At 40.7% G+C, this 17,068-nt stretch overlaps 1 protein-coding gene across 2 annotated transcripts in view; it reads left to right on the top strand.

The window, feature by feature from the left end:
* Positions 1–14,870, top strand: part of septin7a (septin 7a) — a 37,715-nt gene extending 22,845 nt beyond the window's left edge. Inside the window, exons 5-15 of one of the 2 annotated variants that reach the window (XM_030063535.1) lie at positions 144–244; positions 337–471; positions 2,693–2,810; positions 3,341–3,433; positions 4,157–4,253; positions 8,775–8,826; positions 9,507–9,632; positions 10,110–10,130; positions 11,245–11,380; positions 11,536–11,681; positions 13,639–14,870. In XM_030063535.1, coding sequence (XP_029919395.1) covers positions 144–244; positions 337–471; positions 2,693–2,810; positions 3,341–3,433; positions 4,157–4,253; positions 8,775–8,826; positions 9,507–9,632; positions 10,110–10,130; positions 11,245–11,380; positions 11,536–11,681; positions 13,639–13,675 — 1,062 coding nt within the window. In that variant the 3' untranslated portion in view covers positions 13,676–14,870. The remainder of the gene's footprint in view (positions 1–143; positions 245–336; positions 472–2,692; positions 2,811–3,340; positions 3,434–4,156; positions 4,254–8,774; positions 8,827–9,506; positions 9,633–10,109; positions 10,131–11,244; positions 11,381–11,535; positions 11,682–13,638) is intronic. The other variant, XM_030063536.1, reaches the window with a different exon arrangement.
* The last annotated feature ends 2,198 nt before the right edge of the window (positions 14,871–17,068 follow it).

Consider the following 17,068-nt stretch of genomic DNA (forward strand, 5'->3'; position numbering starts at 1 on the left):
ATGTAAAATTTCCTAGTCAGCCATTCACAGAGCTTTCCTCCCTTGCACTGACACAGCACTAAAGCCAAGCAATCAAGTGTATAGATGGTGAATATGTGCAAATTTCCGGACTGATTTCCTTTTCTTTTTCTTGGTTGCTGCAGGTCGAACAGTCGAAGGTTCTGATAAAAGAAGGTGGGGTCCAACTTCTGCTCACCATCGTTGACACCCCAGGGTTTGGTGATGCTGTTGACAACAGTAACTGGTGAGTTGTACCTGATGACGCCGCTTAATTTGAGTTACTGTACTGTGTAGAAACACTTTTACTGACATTCAGTAATTACGTGTCATCCCCAGCTGGCAGCCTGTAATCGATCACATCGACAGTAAATTTGAGGATTACCTTAACGCAGAATCCCGGGTCAACAGGCGTCAAATGCCTGACAACAGAGTGCACTGCTGCCTGTACTTCATCGCCCCCTCTGGACATGGGTAGGTACATGAGTAGATACACAGTACTTGAATGGAGGAGAACAGTGTTTCCTGTTAAAATCAACATACATGAATGGTTGTAGCAGTGGCCATTTTTATGTGTGTCAGTGCCATGGTGCTGGGCTTCTGTATAAACTGACTTCAGGCAAGTTGCAGCTTGCTTCGGTGAGAAGTTTTGCAGTGAGAACCATAGCAATGGCAAGCTGTCTAGCCTTTCGGCTAGTGTCCATTAGCCGTTTAAAGCTCACAAACACTTTTCTTCTCCACTAAAGTTTGGCTAAACTGTGACCGTTTGTAGCTTTTAAGAGGTTATATGAAGTAAAAGGTATATTTGATGATACTGACCAGCAAGGTGCGCTAGTTTGCAGATGTTGACTAGAGGACACACTGATTCAAATGTTAATACATCTTTTAGGAATTCCTGCTTTCAGGCTACAGCCACAGCACAACGTATCTGCATGGTCCTTGAGTGTGACACACTTGAATTTTTACATAGCAAACATCTATAATCGCTATTACTAACTTTTAGCTGGCCATGTACTAAAATGTTGAATTTTCTTCAGGCTGTTTTCCTCATTTCTTATTGTGAAAGCAGATGTTTCATGCGAGAAGAAATGAGCAAAAGAGCTACAGGACATTTCAGCTGATGTGTTTGTGTGGCTCTCCTGCTCCATCATTCCCTGGCCAAGTGTCAAGTTGTAGAAGCAGAGCTGGCTCAGCCTGTGGCCTCCTACCAGGCTACTAGGCAGGAATAACATTGGTGTAATCTGTCCTGAGCTCCCTGACCTGGAGACCCCATTCCCTCCATCTGTGTCTTGGCTCTAACCTCTGCTTAGCATACACATACACACTCAGACACACACATGCAGACTGCTTTGCGACACTGGGCAGCTCTGTGTTGCTAACAAAAGTGGTTTTTACAGCCCAGTGTTATCCAGCGCTGAGCCCAGAATGAGCCAGTATGGGTTTGTGACTGTGGCTTTGTTGGCTGTTCTGGGTGAAGAAAGAGAGCATATGGATCCATTCATCATCAGCATCTGCCCTGGAGCTATGTTAGTGTTACACCAATATATCACAACAATATTGTCTTTGATAAGAGCAAGTTTGTTTGATTATTGTAGAACTGGTTGTCTATGCAAGGCACCAAACCTAAATTGATTCTAATGAAGTTTTGTTTTTGTTTTTAAATCTATATTTTTATTTAACTTTTATGGGTGATAACGGTGATAACAACCCAACTCCCTTGTATATCTTGACAATTTTCAGAAAAGTTTGCTCACCATTCATCATTCATAATTCATAATTAAAGAGGAATAAAATGAATAAATAAGTTAATTTTAAAAATGAGGGGGAGAAATATATATAAAACAATATATACACACACACACACACACACACACACATACATATATATATATATATATATGTATGTATGTATGTATGTATGTAGGTATATATATATATATATATATAGAGTTGACAAAAAACCTATTGAGGCATTTTGATCACATTCCAAACAAAACTATGAATAGTGTAGTAGTAGCAGTAACAATAGTAGGATTGTAGACCTGGGTTTCAATTTCTGTGTGAACCAAATTTGTCAGTTTTTATTAATCTATTTTATAATTTGAGTTAATCCAAAATGGTTAATCCAGTAGACACTGAAAAAAGTGTCAAAATATTAGCTACATCCAGCTTTAATACAAAAAAAATGTCTCCAAAAACCCATCAGTCCAACCATTTTGTGTGTGTGTGTGTGTGTGTGTGTGTGTGTGTGTGTGTGTGTGTGTTTGTGTGTGTGTGTTTGTCTACATGGATCAGACAGAATATCATTTGCATCTTAGAGACTGGCTTACACGCTGGACTGCATTACTAGCTCTCTGCCAAAACAGAGCCTTATTTAGATGTCCTAGTAGCAATGTGCATACACACACGCAATTGTAGAAACAAGCAAAACACTATGTTATTTACGTCAGTGGATTTTTTAGGGAAACACAATCCAAACAGCCCAGATTTACAGTGTTGCCTGCGCTTTCCAGATATGCCATTTCAGCAGTCCTTCTTGTTCAAACAGCGTTTCCTCTCAACAGTTCCTTCCAGTCAGGTCAGCCAAGCCGTGGAACTTGACTTCCAGCACTGCCACCTCCGGGTGCTGACGGCTCGTTGCCAACCTGCATTACTCTTTTCACACACTTTTTTTTTTCTGTACCTCCTTCTCCAGACTGAAACCTTTGGACATCGAGTTCATGAAGCGGTTACATGAAAAAGTGAACATCATTCCGCTCATCGCAAAAGCTGACACAATGACCCCTGAGGAGTGTCAACAGTTTAAAAAGCAGGTGTGTGTCGGCTCCGTGTCCATTTCAAGTTCTGTTTAGTGAGTGGCATGTATAACTTGTTCAAATGTTATTCTCAAAGCATTGTGAGTAATTTTGACTACAAGGTCAGAATAAGTGTAATATGATGTATTTGTCTTTTTAGACGCAGTTTGACTTCATGTCCCAGTACGGTTCATTTCTTGCCAACCCTTTTCTTATGCTTTCCATTTCAAGCTCAACAGCTTTCTGTTCAGTTGGCAGCATTAAAAATGTCTCAAGTCTTAAACTGGGTTTTCTGAACCCTGGAGACACTTTGTACTAGTATTTTGTGAATTCCTGTCATTTTGTGAGTGAGAAAATGTCCAGCAAGATTGTTGTTTTTTTTGTTTGTTTGTTTTTTAATGTCTTGACCTGATTTGAACACAGTGGGATAATCAGTATAACTATTGATGTTGGGCCTTATGTTTCCATATAGATCTGTTCTTTCCATTGCTATGACGCTCTATTTCACATGCTCCACTGTTTCCTCTCTGGTTGTTTATGCTATCCAGATTATGAGAGAAATCCAGGAGCACAAAATAAAAATATATGAGTTCCCAGAGACAGACGATGAGGAGGAAATGAAGCTGGTCAGGAAAATCAAGGTTTGTGTTTGTTGAATCTCAGTATTTCTTGTAACGCCACCCTTCATAAAGATTTTAATAAAACTCGGCATGATTTTGGTTAAGCAGGACTGATCAGCTAGCCAGCACACAAATATTGACCCATTTCGGTGCTTCATGTATAAGTAGGGCAGTTTATCACATGGCCTTTTTTGTCTCATCATGCACGGCATTCGCATCACCCTTGGTGCTCCTACATAGTCTATGTGCATGAAGCATAAAGCACTGTGCCCTCTGCCTTAACTGTGCCAGTGTGTCATAATTCTAAACTTTAATCCAATCCCAACTTCAATTCAATTTTTGGCCCTTTAAAAGAAATTTTGTTCAAATTCACAGAAATCACTTCATCCTTTTGTTTTTTACTGTTACTTTTACCCTCTAATCTAAACTAGTCATGTCCTTTTGATTTACCTCATGACTGTCCTCTTTGATGTCTGATATTTGCTTTTATTTGATTGTTAAAGCCCTTTGTGTTGAGAAAAAGTGCCTTGTTAATAGCTATCATTATTATTATTATTATTACCTCTATGATTACAGTAACTTAAAACTAAATAACTAAAAACTCATGTTTGGTGTGTTTTTAGTGTGTTTCTGATCATGTAGCCTATGTATTGGGTAAATGTATTTGCCAGTATACACCCATAGGCTGGAGTTTATTTTTAGCCACTGTGAAACAGCTATGCAACACTTGTGTCCCCTCTGCAGGATCGTTTACCCTTGGCTGTGGTCGGTAGTAACACCATTATCGAGGTCAACGGAAAGCGAGTGCGTGGGAGGCAGTACCCCTGGGGCGTGGCTGAAGGTGAGAGGGGGGCAAAGGTTGGCAAATCCCAGTTTGGTCAGTGAAAGGGTCAGCTAAATGGGATCTCTCTTTCTCTTCCATCCTCTGTCTCATGCACACATCAAATAACACCCTCAGGCTTGTGTGTGAGTGTTTGCAGGAGTGTTCCTTTTACATATGTTCGTGGGTTTACTGAGCAGGGGGCCTGTGTGGTGGGATTGTAAAGCAGTAACATAATGCATGTCTTCTCATTTTACTATCATTCCTGTGGGCAGCATACTTCACACATAACGCCAGGCTCAGGCCAGACACAGACATGCTGTGAAAGTGAAGCGTATAGGCTATGCATGTGCGCGTAGCAGTTTGGCTGTTCACACCAGAAGCATATTTCCCAGCGCTGGTTATACATGAATTTTCTCTCTCTCTCTTTCTGTCTCTTTCTCCCTGTTTGCTGTGTGTCTCTCTCCCTCTCTGTTCCTCCTCTCTCTCTCTCAGTTCGGACACAACTGTCCATTGTGTCCTGTTTCCCTGTCTTCTGTCCTTTGAGCGCTGGGATAGGCTCCAGCACACCTTAACCCAAATTAGGACAAGCAGCTTGGAAAATGAATGAATGAATGAATGAGTCCACATAGTTGTCATGGTTGTACTGAGTAATAAGCATGATTTCAGTGAAATGATGCTGTTTTGCCTCTGACAGAAAACATGTGTTGTGAGTGAAGGTGGAAGTAATTGGAAGAGAGACCTGCCAATAAGGAAACCACGCAGAATTCATTTTCTAATGTGCTCTGTTGACCATTCAGAAACAGCAGCGATAACTATTTCTAACAAACATCATGGATGGGCAAATTCTGAAATTTCATCAAAATGGGGGAGAAAGCAGTGCAAATGAAACTCCAGGAGAATAGCAGGTGACGGGCCTGAAAAACAGTTGGCAAGCATGGGATGCATATTATGACCGTATGACCATCTACAAGGTATTTTACGTGTGTTTTCTTGTGACATTTGCTCGCAGTGTGTAGAAAAAAATAGAGCAGATGCCAAAACTGGTGCTTTGGACCGCAAGCTATCCACAGAGCTCCATACCACAGTGCGTCCAGTCTGAACAGTTAACATTGGTTAACATGGGTGCCAAAAGGAATTGGGCAGCGCTTTGTGGTGCTTCTGTGCCCTGTCTGAACCGGAGAACCCAGGGATGCTAGATAAGAAAGAGGTTGTGCTTCAACAGGAGATTTTGTTGTAAGGAGTTGTGGACCAAACATGTTAAAAAATAACTTGGTGTTGCTGTAGTTCCATACTTGCCGGCTGTGAGCATCTTGGCTAAGAAGCTGTTGAGGTTAGTAAATGTGCCATCCCTAGACATTTTAAGGCCTTAGGCAAAAAATCATTTGGGGGCCCTTGCATTTTACCACATGCCCAATGTATGTCCAAAAACTGAGCAACCTGTCTGACACAAGGCATAAATCTTAGTAGCATTTTGTTTTGAACTGAACATTTGTTTTTGAATGTGTCTTTACTGCAGTATGGACAAAAGATCTCACCATTTTGTTGAACCCTTTGAAACAATGGGTAGCAGGGATTTGAATTTGAAAGGTTTTATTTCACCGTCTGAACAACATTAATTTTATTGTTTTGGTTTTTTTTGTTTGTTTTTTTTTTATTTATAGTTATTTTTTGTGGGGCGATTTCAAAAAGAAAACAGACTGTTTGAGGCAGGCCCTATATTTAGGAGGGGGTTGTTACTACACTGCTAACCTGCTAGCTTGCCACATAGCCAAGAAAGCCAATAAAAATGAAATTCAAATCACTTATAATGGCTCACTATTACAACTTAATAACTAGCATACACAACATACACTTAGGAAGGGCCTACTGTGCTAACATTAATTCCATCATCATCAACAAACATTAACTTCCAAGTTCAACAAACAATATTCAAAGCCTAACACAAACAATCTCATACTGTAGAATTACATGGCTTTACATGGAATCAGTGAGCTCAAAATGAAGGCCCTTAAGGCTAAACCAGAGGTTTCACAAGCCATTTGAACTGAAGTGAAAAGTGAAATGGAAAAAGCAATCTTTCTGTGCAGCTGCAGTGAAAGCTGGTGTCAGCAGAAGCATCACCTAGTCTAGGAAGGCCACTACAGGCATTTGACAAAAGTTAGTTTGGCATGCAACAAAAGAGAATCTTATTGTCCTGTTGTTCCATATGAGAACCCCAAAATATGAGGAAAAGGCAGCAGGTCCCAGGAATAGGAGTCAAACTGGTGGATCACTTACAATGCACTAAGTTATTGAAGGGGATACTTCCATCACAAAATGCTAACACATTTTGGCAAGTAAAACTTCACCAAAGCATCATATTAGGTATACTTTTTCCCTTACTAGTTTACCTGCTGGAATATAGAAAGCTGCTTTTTTCTGGTTATGCCAAAACTACCTGTTTGTGTATTCCTGCCAGCTATACAACCTTTTATTGCCTTACATCATAACCAAGGAATGTCTGGCCACTAATAGACGATAACTTCGATAATACACAATGAATAGTGCTAATAGTGTGCTGCTAATATGAACAAAAACTGTGATACCCTCAAGCTGCCAGTGACTAGACATTTTCTTCAGCACAGGATGTGAGAGTAGATTCAGTGACAGACAGGAAGCTGCCGTCATAAAGTTTCAAGACATGCCGTTGAAAATTTCCTCTTCTGAAAGTGATGAAGATGCAGCTGTGTGTGAATTGTGACTGCCATCCCGCGGAAATTTAATCTGAGGAATTTGCTGTAACAAATTAATTTGAAGCTTTGAGGCAAATATCTCAGATTCCAACACATCTTTTGTTCTAAGCTCTACTTCTTGATGTTCAGAAGCTGCCTCCTGTGAAATTGATTTAACCCACACTTCAGAAAATCCACAAAAATCCTGAAAAAGGCATGTGATCAGCCAGGGTTGGCATATTAATAGGGCTTCTTCCTTCTGGTCAACAACCAGAGTTGTGGTTTCATGGCCTTCTCTAGTCAGCTACTCTATGTGATTCCCTATTTCTGTTAGGTCACTTCAAACAGTTACAAGATCAGAAGCCACAGTGTTTGACCTGTGGAGAAGGCTAAAATATGGATTCTGAATGGGGTGTTTTATTCTCAGATCTATATCTGTCTGTGTTAAGGAGTTAAGAAAATATGCTGAGAGTATGCTGAGAATATGCTTAATATAGCACAACCTAGTGGATGACTTGTAGGACTGCTACTATGAAACTGGGTTTGCCACTGGTTTTTGCCGCCCATGGGGAGTGAAATTTGGAATACCAAAAATGTTTTTGGCTCCATGTCAGCATAAATATGGAGTGAGGATGGGAAAGAGAGGGCAAGGCCGTTTTAAAAACTATGCGAGTCACTCCACCACAGCACTCCAAAGAAACCTCAAGGGACTGTGGTGAGGATATGAGCCACTCCAAGAGCGGCTAGAATATCTGATGCCACCTGCTGACAGTTTGTGGCACTACAGCCATTCACAGTCAGGCGGTTCAAGGATATCTGCAGGTCTTTGAAATCTGTAAAAGTCTTGAACTAAATCATCTACATTTTAGGGTCTTAAAGATGAAGTGAACTTTGGTAGAGTGTTGGATTGTAGATTTAACTGGGCATCCACGTGGTGGTGATGAAATGCTTTATGCTCCCCTGGGCCTCTAATCCACCATACTATATATCTATCCATAGCAATAATAACCATAATCACACTTTTAGTACATAAACGAAAGCGAACAAAGTGGAAGTATGCCAATATAAAAAGAACAACAAGTCTCTGTACCGGTTTTTGGGTAATTAAAGCCAACCCTATCAAAGTCCAGTTTTCCATTAAAAAAGCATTATATGTGTAGTATTAGATGTTATAAATGCAGTTATAAGACATCGCGTTCATAGTCAAATTCAGTTAGCATTAAAAGAGTATTTGAAAAGCATAAATTTGGCTTTCAGAAACACTCAGATACCCTGAATTCTTTCCCTACCTCAGGCTGGTTCTCAGTTTCTCTGGGCCTCTGTTGTTTACACTGCTGGAAGCCCTGCTGTGTCCACTGCTGTAATGTTAAACCACATTCCTTCGCTTTTGAATATACTTGATAGTTTGCCACACCATATAACACTGCTTGACACTTTCTGAACAAGTGTGTGACATTCTGTAGACCCAGTAAAGTTAAGATGCACATTTTGCCCATCAAGCATAAGCTGTACATTCCTATATGTGTTTTCTTCATATGACAACATTCTCTCTCATTTTTATAAATTTGAGCATCCTGATGTTTCTGCAGTTTCTCACCAACTTCATGGAGCATACATTTAATTTCATTTTTTTCATACGTTATCACATCATACTGTTATTATTCATTTTTTCCTTTGGCTCAGTGTGCTCTGCTTTGTTGTACAGCCTTTGTATGCTGCCATTCATGTTTTCCATAATTTTCATTCATTTTCTGAAGTAAAGCTTCAACTTATCTCTTAGTACTTGGTGCCCCTGCTAACCTCTGCTCTGTTTCCCCTTCTTTCACAGTTGAGAACAGCGAACATTGTGATTTTACAATTCTTCGAAACATGCTCATCAGGTACATTGCTATTGTAAAACTCTACTTGAATCAAAGTAAAAAGTAGGTCATTTCAATGCACTCAGCTACTGAGTGGTTGTACCATTTGGTGCAAAATGGAGAGGAGGATAGAACTCAGACTGGGTTCTTGTAATAGGTGGGAGGAGGGCGTTTTAAAATAAACACATCATAGACTGTGTTGAGTGTTCTGAAACTAAAATTTGCAGTTTTAAATAAAAGGCAGATGCCCATCAAGCAGTATTTTTCTTACATTGATTTTTGGTTTATTTGCTGTTTATTATTGATAATCCTATTAGCCATATAGCAGCATGGTAAACATAAATAACTGGTGCTTGATGGATGGTAACTAAGTTGCTATCAATCCTAAATTAGATCATGTGATGTTACAGGCAGTGAACACAATGGTTATTCCATGTGCTTGTGTTGGTTTGATGGAAATGTAATCTAGCTCATTTCTGATGTTTGTGATTATGGAGAGAACAAACAACATTTGTACTCAGTTATGGATGCAATTTCAAATGTTGCAAAGTTTAATGCTTAGTAAAAACATACACCAGGAGCAGTAAAATTGCTGATTGAAAAATATTGTCATGTTGAGGTACACATATTGTTATGCTCACGATGGGAATTGAGTAGCATTTTGGATTTTTTTTTACTTAAACTTTTGTGTAATTTTCCAGAACCCACATGCAGGACCTGAAAGATGTGACCAACAACGTCCATTATGAAAACTACCGCAGCAGGAAGCTAGCAGCAGTCACCTACAACGGCGTAGACAACAATAAGAACAAAGGACAGCTAACCAAGTGAGTTCCTCAGTACAATATTCACATGATTGTTCGTGTTCACGTTTCAGTTTTTTAACAGCAAATGTCTGTTCTGTTGTAACTGGTTACTAGACTGTACTGCTGGGTAATATCAGGCTCATGCAGAGACGTCGGAAGAAACTGCAGTTCAGAAGGCAACGTCTGCATCGAATGGACTTGATCTTCAGATTACAGTTAGCGAGCTGTCACTAAACCCTTCAATCCTTCAATCCTGGCCCATACACCAGCCACTAACCCCCCCACTAACTGGCCACCAGTATCAATCTGTCTAATCTGGAAGCCTGACAGCACTAACTGAGGCACCATCTGACTCCTTGCCATCACACTCTTAATCCACAGACTGCAGCCATCAGTAATCACCAGCAAATTCTCACCAGCTAATAAATTGCTCACTTGTCTAATGCATGGGGTTATGGCTGCATGCTAAGTGTCTATGTGTTTCTGTTTGTTTTGTAGAGTTGAGACAGGCGATGGCATGTAAGTGTTATTTCAGTTCTTCATAAAATCTTCAGAGGCCCTGTTTGTGTTTCTCTCTTTAGCCTTTTCACGCTCCCTGCCCCACAGGAATATCTGGTGTTGTTGCCTGCTATGTGTACATATATTTTTCTTTTTAATGAAATTCTGTAAAAAGATCCATAAATTAGTGGGCCTGTTTGGTCACAGTATATCAGTTTGTCTTTGTAAAAGCCACTGCTAACATCAGAAACTGCACATCTTACAAGCTGTCCTTGCAAAAAGCTTTTTGCATGCACTATGTAGTATATCTCAGTGCTTGTCGGCAAAGCTTATTTACATTGAGTCACATATAGTTGGCTTCACTAGAGGCTTTGCAGTTGTCTCACAAATTTCCTAACAATCACATCTGGCACCATCATGGAGGTCCATTAGAGAACTGGCTGTGCACCAATAATAACAAAATACATAACATCCAGGCTAGAATATAAGAGGCATCAGTGAAAGACTATGTGATGGGTATAGGTTCATTCAGTAGTGTGAAAAGCACAAGTCAATAGCCTAGTACGACAAATTTATTCCCAAAATTAGGCTACTGGGACACAGTGAATTTTTTTTTTATATGTAACCCTAGCTTAGTCTTAGCTAGCTAGCCAGCAGGCTAATTGCTGAGCTGATCAACTGTCATTAATGCTCAAATGCATCCACTAACCACCACTGCTAATGCTAACTTCTGCTGGATACATTCAGTAGTATGTAAATCACATACGACAGTGTTAAAAATCCTCAGACGCTAACAGTCGCTGCTGCCCAAGACATGAGGACCTCCAGTATGGCCGCCAGAGGGGATGTTGCATCTCTTGGAGGCCCTCTGCCGTACGAAGGTGTCCTTCTGGCTCCACTCTCATAGGCCATTCATATCTTTCCTCTTCCCTTATGCTGCTGTCTCTCCCTCTCATCACTGTCCAGCGAGCCAGAGCTCTGAACCCATGGCAAATGCATCTCTGCTTAACAGTAGCAGGGAATGGCCACTCTGGGCTTTTGTCTGAATGGGATGACCTGGGACATCAACCATGTCTCACCATGTACTAAACTAACTATGTATTCTCTGTATGAACATGTTGGTGTGTGTCAACAGGAGTCCTCTGGCCCAGATGGAGGAGGAGCGAAGGGAGCATGTGGCAAAAATGAAAAAGATGGAGATGGAGATGGAACAAGTGTTTGAGATGAAGGTCAAAGAGAAGATCCAGAAACTCAAAGACTCTGAGGCTGAGGTGCGGTCAGCATATGAACTCTAGAGTGTTTTTGTTTGCATGGAGTGGGCAGAGCATCATCCTTAGGTTTAGTGAAGAAACTAGCCAACAGGGTGTCTTGTTTTTGTATGTATAAATATGTTTTTGTACATATGTGGCTATCCATGTTCCTGCAGCTTCAGCGACGTCACGAACAGATGAAAAAGAACCTTGAGGCCCAGCACAAGGAGCTGGAGGAGAAACGTTGCCAACATGAGGAGGAGAAAGCCAACTGGGAGGCCCAGCAGAGGATGCTGGAACAGCAGAAACTAGATGCCTCCAGGTAAACAAATCCCATCATCACACTGTCACACATGACACTGTAGTGTATTATATAACACAACAGTACTTTTCTTGAACAACTGATTTAAAAAAAAAAAAAAAAAAAATGCCCTAGAGATGAATGAACACATGTGGAGTTATGTACTTAACAAAAAAAGGTGAAATAACTGACAACATGTTTTATGTTCTAGTTTCTTCAAAATAGCCACCCTTTGCTCTGATTACTGCTTTGCACACTCTTGGCATTCTCTCGATGAGCTTCAAGAGGTAGTCACCTGAAATGGTTTTCACTTCACAGGTGTGCCTTATCAGGGTTAATTAGTGGAATTTCTTGGTTTATCAATGGGGTTGGGACCATCAGTTGTGTTGTGCAGAAGTCAGGTTACTACACAGCCGACAGCCCTATTGGACAACTGTTAAAATTCATATTATGGCAAGAACCAATCAGCTAACTAAAGAAAAACGAGTGGCCATCATTACTTTAAGAAATGAAGGTCAGTCAGTCCGGAAAAACTGCAAAAACTTTAAATGTGTCCCCAAGTGGAGTCGCAAAAACCATCAAGTGCTACAACGAAACTGGTACACATGAGGACCGACCCAGGAAAGGAAGACCAAGAGTCACCTCTGCTTCTGAGGACAAGTTCATCCGAGTCACCAGCCTCAGAAATCGCAAGTTAACAGCAGCTCAGATCAGAGACCAGATAAATGCCACACAGAGTTCTAGCAGCAGACCCATCTCTAGAACAACTGTTAAGAGGAGACTGCGCCAATCAGGCCTTCATGGTCAAATAGCTGCTAGGAAACCACTGCTAAGGAGAGGCAACAAGCAGAAGAGATTTGTTTGGGCCAAGAAACACAAGGAATGGACATTAGACCAGTGGAAATCTGTGCTTTGGTCTGATGAGTCCAAATTTGAGATCTTTGGTTCCAACCGCCGTGTCTTTGTGAGACGCAGAAAAGAGCGCTGCCTCAGAATTGTAAGACTCATTGTCAAAGTCCACTCTAGCTCCTACTTAGCAGCCACTGTTTTCTCCAACCCTGATGCACACAATGACCCAGTTTCAACATGAGACATGCAGGCTAAACATACTAAATGTACTCAGCCATAGTGCGTAACATATAAGGCGATCTCTGGGTTTTCAGGTTTGTTTGGTCACCAGACCCATTTTACCAGCAGCTTCTTGTGATGGTACAGTTGTACTGAAAAAATGTGGCCACTGTTGTAATTCTGCAAATTTTTATGATTAATTAGTGTATTTGCATTTATTACAGAGTTATTACAAAGTTTCTGTGTCTTAGTAGCTTGTAACTCCTCTTTTGGTGGATATGGTTTCCTAACATTTCTTGTAGCCGGTTAGAACTCTTTCTTGCTGTTAAAATTTTTGCCCTCTCTGCCTTGAAAAACTCCTTTATAGCCACAGCCAGACCAATCCATTGTGTCTGTCTGTCAATGTCTGCTTTTAATTGTTTTTCAATGAGAAGTGTCTGTTGGGTGATGACACATCCTCCTCCATTGGATTTGTGTCTGTTCTCATGGCCAGAAAAGTACCAAGAGTCTGAACTTTTTGGAACTAACATTCACATCAGCATCGGTTTACTCAAAGGCTAAAAGTTTTTTTTTCCTTTTGTCATCCATGTTGGTGCTTTCTGATATTGACATCAAGGGAATTCTAAAACACATGCATAGAAAGTTAAATTTCTATTGGGACAGTGAGAAATCGGTGTAGCTACAGCCTGTCAGACATATTCTTATGTCTGCATGTTGCGCCACGTGTTGCCATCTCCCCACAGGCTTTCAGTAAGATTTCAGTCTGGAGTCTTACAGAACGCTGTTGTGTAAGGCTCATAGTAATTTGGACATGTTCGCAGCAGTTCCAGTGTTAGCCTAACAGTTTTGCAGCAAAAGACATTGGTGGATGTTGACTAACGGCTCTTGTGCACTCTCTCATGCTTTGCAGGACCTTGGAAAAAAACAAAAAGAAGAAGATATTTTAATCATTTTTGGAGGACCGTCACCACATTACAGTGTACTAGTTGTCAACCTGCCAGCCTGGATCATCAGTCTGCCTGTCAACAACATCCGCTGTTTGACCAGCTCACTGTGTGATGAAAGTGAAAGCCAGAGGGGTGCTGTCATCTGGACTCTTGAGTCAGTCTCAGTCAAAGGATTGGCACACTCTGGAGAATACTCCATTATGTTTGATTTCTCTTTCCTTCTGTTTCTTTCTCCTCTTTAAAGAGCTCTTTTCTCTGTATCGATTCCTTTGATGGACGCATGAAGACGGTTGTAGACTCATTTTTTGTGAGTCCCTGTTCACAAGTACAAGCATATTCACACAGAAAACACAACTAGTGTTCCTGTTGGCTCCACAGTGGTGATCAGGATAAGATAGTTGGGTCATTTGTTGTTTTTTTTTTTTTTGCTTTTCTTCCTGGTAGTTTGGTAATATTGAACGCTGCATGGCTCTGTGCTGCATTCTCCTAATGCCAAATGACCAAATGGAGTAGGCCTTTCACTTCCTGCACCTTGGCAGACTGCAGAAGGCTGAAGCTCACCTCAGGCATTTCTTTCTTTTTCTTTCTTTTTTTTTTTTTTTTATACCTTTTAGTTCTGTTATTGAGGTGTCTTTTTTTCCTTCCTCCCAAGATGTAATCCTTGTCCATCTCCTGTAAGTTAAATTATATACCCATGGACCGCAGTGTTTAACTTCATGTAACAGTTCTTACTTTTTGTGCATTTCTTTTTCTATATATTGGCCATGCTATAGTTAATTTTGTGTCAGATATCTTAACCAGTGTTTCCCATCTCTGCTTTTGGAAGTCAACCATGTATTCCTGACTTCACTCGTGCTGAGTGTAATAATAAGAAGAAACTCACAGATATGCATAAAATACTTTTACATGAACCAGCAACCCTTTTTTTGACATTCTTGTATAGATTCCTTATGGAAGGAAATGTTTGTGGGGCAGAAATAAACAGCATATATCCATTGGGGTCCCAGGGGCAGGATTTGGAAACCCTGTGTCAGGTGTTGGAGAGAGGAGCTCGAGCTGAACAACTCCCATCAGTTTTACCAAAGGCGGCTTTCCTCACATCACATTTAGCTTTGTTTGTGTACTGCATCTATATTTTGTAATGTCTTTTGTTTTTATTGTACAAAGTCACATAATAAAATTGTGATGGAACAAAGCAAAGTTGAGTTTGCTCCAATGTTTAAAAAACAAACAAATGGAGAGATTTCTAAAAGTAAAGTCGACATGAATGCTATCCTAGACGACCACAGAAATTGTATTGGGGAGAGAGAGGAAATATGATTAAGTGTGTTCCCATCGTATAAAAATATCAGTCCACACATTCATGGGTTTCAAAGTCAAAAATACTTTGATCAGGATGGGCTAAGATGTTCAAAAAATGCTGTAACAGGTTGATGTTTTCTACAACCAGCAGGTGGCAGCAGTGCACAGCATTGAACTGCCAACCATTGACACATTTAACCTGTTAAGGACTTCCCAGTGGAAATGATAAACCTTATCCTGTCAGCCTGAACTTTACCCCTGGCTAGGCTGTTTTGTCTTGATGTGCTTAAAACCTAAATTGTGCTGAGTAAAGAAATAACCTCACAGTCAGTATTAGCATGTGTATGTGGTGTGTGTGTGTGGCCATATCTCGCCTTTCACCTATTGAACAGATCCTCCTTTCTCAACCTTTTACATGTTGCTCCTCTGTCGACAGCACAGATTAGAACAGTTTATCAGGAGCACGGTGCAGCTCAGCGGGACAGTGACCGAAGTGAAAGCTGCCTGCTTGGCACTTATAACAGTGAACATTAGAGTTGATGAAAACTTGTTTTTCCTCTGGTTGATCTTTCACCCTCCTCTGTCCCTTTTCACGCCTTCCTTTGGAATTACAGGGTAGACGTTTAGAGTTCTGAAGGCTGACACTGACATTCAGCATCTTTTTGTAGGACAGTTGCCAAGAACATGCTCAACTGTGGCACAAAAGATTAATGTCGCACACCGATCAGTCACACAAGTCCACATTGTACAGCTGCTGCACTGGGCTTTACCTGATAAGGGTTTTTGAGACTGATAACACAAATTTGTTTTTACTGATGCCGCCGATTCCTTCTATTCATTTTTATTCTTGCCAAAAAAAAAAAAAAAAAAAAAAAGACAAGCTATTCTTTCTAGGTTGTAAATGCCTCTGAAATAGCATAGGCCATTATGGGACACTCATGAAACTCAAAGATAATGGTAATAAACAAACATATTCATACATAATTGTGTGCAATCCGACCAGAATCTCAGGAGGGCCATTGTTAGTCCCATATATCAGAATAGCTCCTAATTTTCATGTTCCCTTTGGATTATTGAAACAGCGCAGTGCTCTTTGGACTCCCCGCTCCTGTGTGGAATACGATACACAAACACACTGCAGGAGCACACCACAGCTTTTTCAGTTTAATATTGCATTCAAGCCAGCTGGGAAAAGTCAAATTTCCTATTTGGAATTTCAAAGCATCCAAGTGGCTGAAATCAAAAATTATATGGACTGTCAAAAGAAAGTTGCATTTGTTCGGCTGCTTTCAGGGCAGAGGGCACATCACATGAATGGATGACATTACTCCAGACGCAAACAGAGCGCTTGGACAAAAGGGCCGCTGTGCACTTTTGACATTAAAGGAGTAGTTCCGCTATTTTGAAAAAATGTTATATCATTTCTTTGAAATTGTTCATGTTAACGTTATATCATTTACTAGAAATTAAATACATTGATGTGTTATCATTTGGAGACTCCAGCCAGTATCCAGCACTCAGCTTTTTCAAAACAGGTGAGCTATCCCTTTAATCTTATGCATATCCATCCAATTTAGCAAGTATCTCTACTAAGTGTCTTAAGGCATGCCATTCACAAACAGAGACTTGAGCGTCTGTTGGAACGCTTGAAACATGTTAATTTTTTGCTCTTATTCACTGCCAATGCTGCTTAGAGAGGAATCTAGGAGCCATGAGTTGCAGGGCCAGTCGAGACGATTTTTGTTTTTTTTTTCCAAAGTAGGACATTTCCCAGTTCCCAGTTGTATTGAACGCAGCCAAACAGTGAGCCTGGCTCTGCCTTTCCACCGGCTGATTGGTCAGCAGTGTCCCCAGGTCACCAAGGCAAAGAGACCATCAACCAATTACAAGGCGGTATGCTAAAACCCCAGATGTCAGGCCACATGGTGTGACAGTAACGGGTCATACGTGAAGCTGGAAAATGTAGACAGGCGGGATGGCTGCTCTGCTCTTTATGCAGGATGATGAAAACGAATTCCGGTGAATAAGAGAGAGTCAGAGAGCCTTCGTGTTGCTTGGTCAATCATCACCCTTGTGCCAAATCACTGCGCA

Source organism: Myripristis murdjan, chromosome 11 (assembly GCF_902150065.1).
Source record: "Myripristis murdjan chromosome 11, fMyrMur1.1, whole genome shotgun sequence".
In the NCBI taxonomy this organism is placed as follows: Eukaryota; Metazoa; Chordata; class Actinopteri; order Holocentriformes; family Holocentridae; genus Myripristis; species Myripristis murdjan.